This window comes from Palaemon carinicauda, chromosome 10 (genome assembly GCF_036898095.1).
Source record: "Palaemon carinicauda isolate YSFRI2023 chromosome 10, ASM3689809v2, whole genome shotgun sequence".
In the NCBI taxonomy this organism is placed as follows: domain Eukaryota; kingdom Metazoa; phylum Arthropoda; class Malacostraca; order Decapoda; family Palaemonidae; genus Palaemon; species Palaemon carinicauda.
In genome coordinates, this window is record NC_090734.1 from 131,502,234 (window position 1) to 131,503,660 (window position 1,427).

At 28.7% G+C, this 1,427-nt stretch overlaps 1 protein-coding gene across 1 annotated transcript; it reads right to left on the minus strand.

Moving 5' to 3' along the window:
* LOC137648258 (putative uncharacterized protein DDB_G0282133) lies at nucleotides 1-1,386 on the minus strand. The gene has a single exon (XM_068381183.1). It carries the CDS (start codon nucleotides 1,384-1,386, stop codon nucleotides 1-3), a length of 1,386 nt encoding a protein of 461 aa, XP_068237284.1.
* Nucleotides 1,387-1,427: the final 41 nt, after the last annotated feature.

Below are 1,427 nucleotides of genomic sequence, written 5' to 3' on the forward strand. Positions count from 1 at the left end.
TCATTTACTTATGCATTTATAAGTGTTGGTGTTAATATTCTTTTTAGTAACACATTTATAAGTGTTGGTGTTAATATTCTTATTTAGTAACACATAAGTGTTGGTGTTAATATTCTCATTTAGCAACACATAAGTGTTGGTGTTAATATTCTCATTTAGTAACACATAAGTGTTGGTGTTAATATTCTTTTTAGTAACACATTTATAAGTGTTGGTGTTAATATTCTTATTTAGTAACACATAAGTGTTGGTGTTAATATTCTCATTTAGTAACACATAAGTGTTGGTGTTAATATTCTCATTTAGCAACACATAAGTGTTGGTGTTAATATTCTCATTTAGTAACACATAAGTGTTGGTGTTAATATTCTCATTTAGCAACACATAAGTGTTGGTGTTAATATTCTCATTTAGCAACACATAAGTGTTGGTGTTAATATTCTCATTTAGCAACACATAAGTGTTGGTGTTAATATTCTCATTTAGCAACACATAAGTGTTGGTGTTAATATTCTCATTTAGCAACACATAAGTGTTGGTGTTAATATTCTCATTTAGCAACACATAAGTGTTGGTGTTAATATTCTCATTTAGCAACACATAAGTGTTGGTGTTAATATTCTCATTTAGCAACACATAAGTGTTGGTGTTAATATTCTCATTTAGCAACACATAAGTGTTGGTGTTAATATTCTCATTTAGCAACACATAAGTGTTGGTGTTAATATTCTCATTTAGTAACACATAAGTGTTGGTGTTAATATTCTCATTTAGCAACACATAAGTGTTGGTGTTAATATTCTCATTTAGCAACACATAAGTGTTGGTGTTAATATTCTCATTTAGCAACACATAAGTGTTGGTGTTAATATTCTCATTTAGTAACACATAAGTGTTGGTGTTAATATTCTCATTTAGCAACACATAAGTGTTGGTGTTAATATTCTCATTTAGTAACACATAAGTGTTGGTGTTAATATTCTCATTTAGCAACACATAAGTGTTGGTGTTAATATTCTCATTTAGCAACACATAAGTGTTGGTGTTAATATTCTCATTTAGCAACACATAAGTGTTGGTGTTAATATTCTCATTTAGCAACACATAAGTGTTGGTGTTAATATTCTCATTTAGTAACACATAAGTGTTGGTGTTAATATTCTCATTTAGCAACACATAAGTGTTGGTGTTAATATTCTTATTTAGTAACACATAAGTGTTGGTGTTAATATTCTCATTTAGTAACACATAAGTGTTGGTGTTAATATTCTCATTTAGCAACACATAAGTGTTGGTGTTAATATTCTCATTTAGCAACACATAAGTGTTGGTGTTAATATTCTCATTTAGTAACATATTTACAAGTGCTGGTGTTAATATTCTCATTTAGTAACACATTTATAGGTGTTAATATTCCCATTTATTAA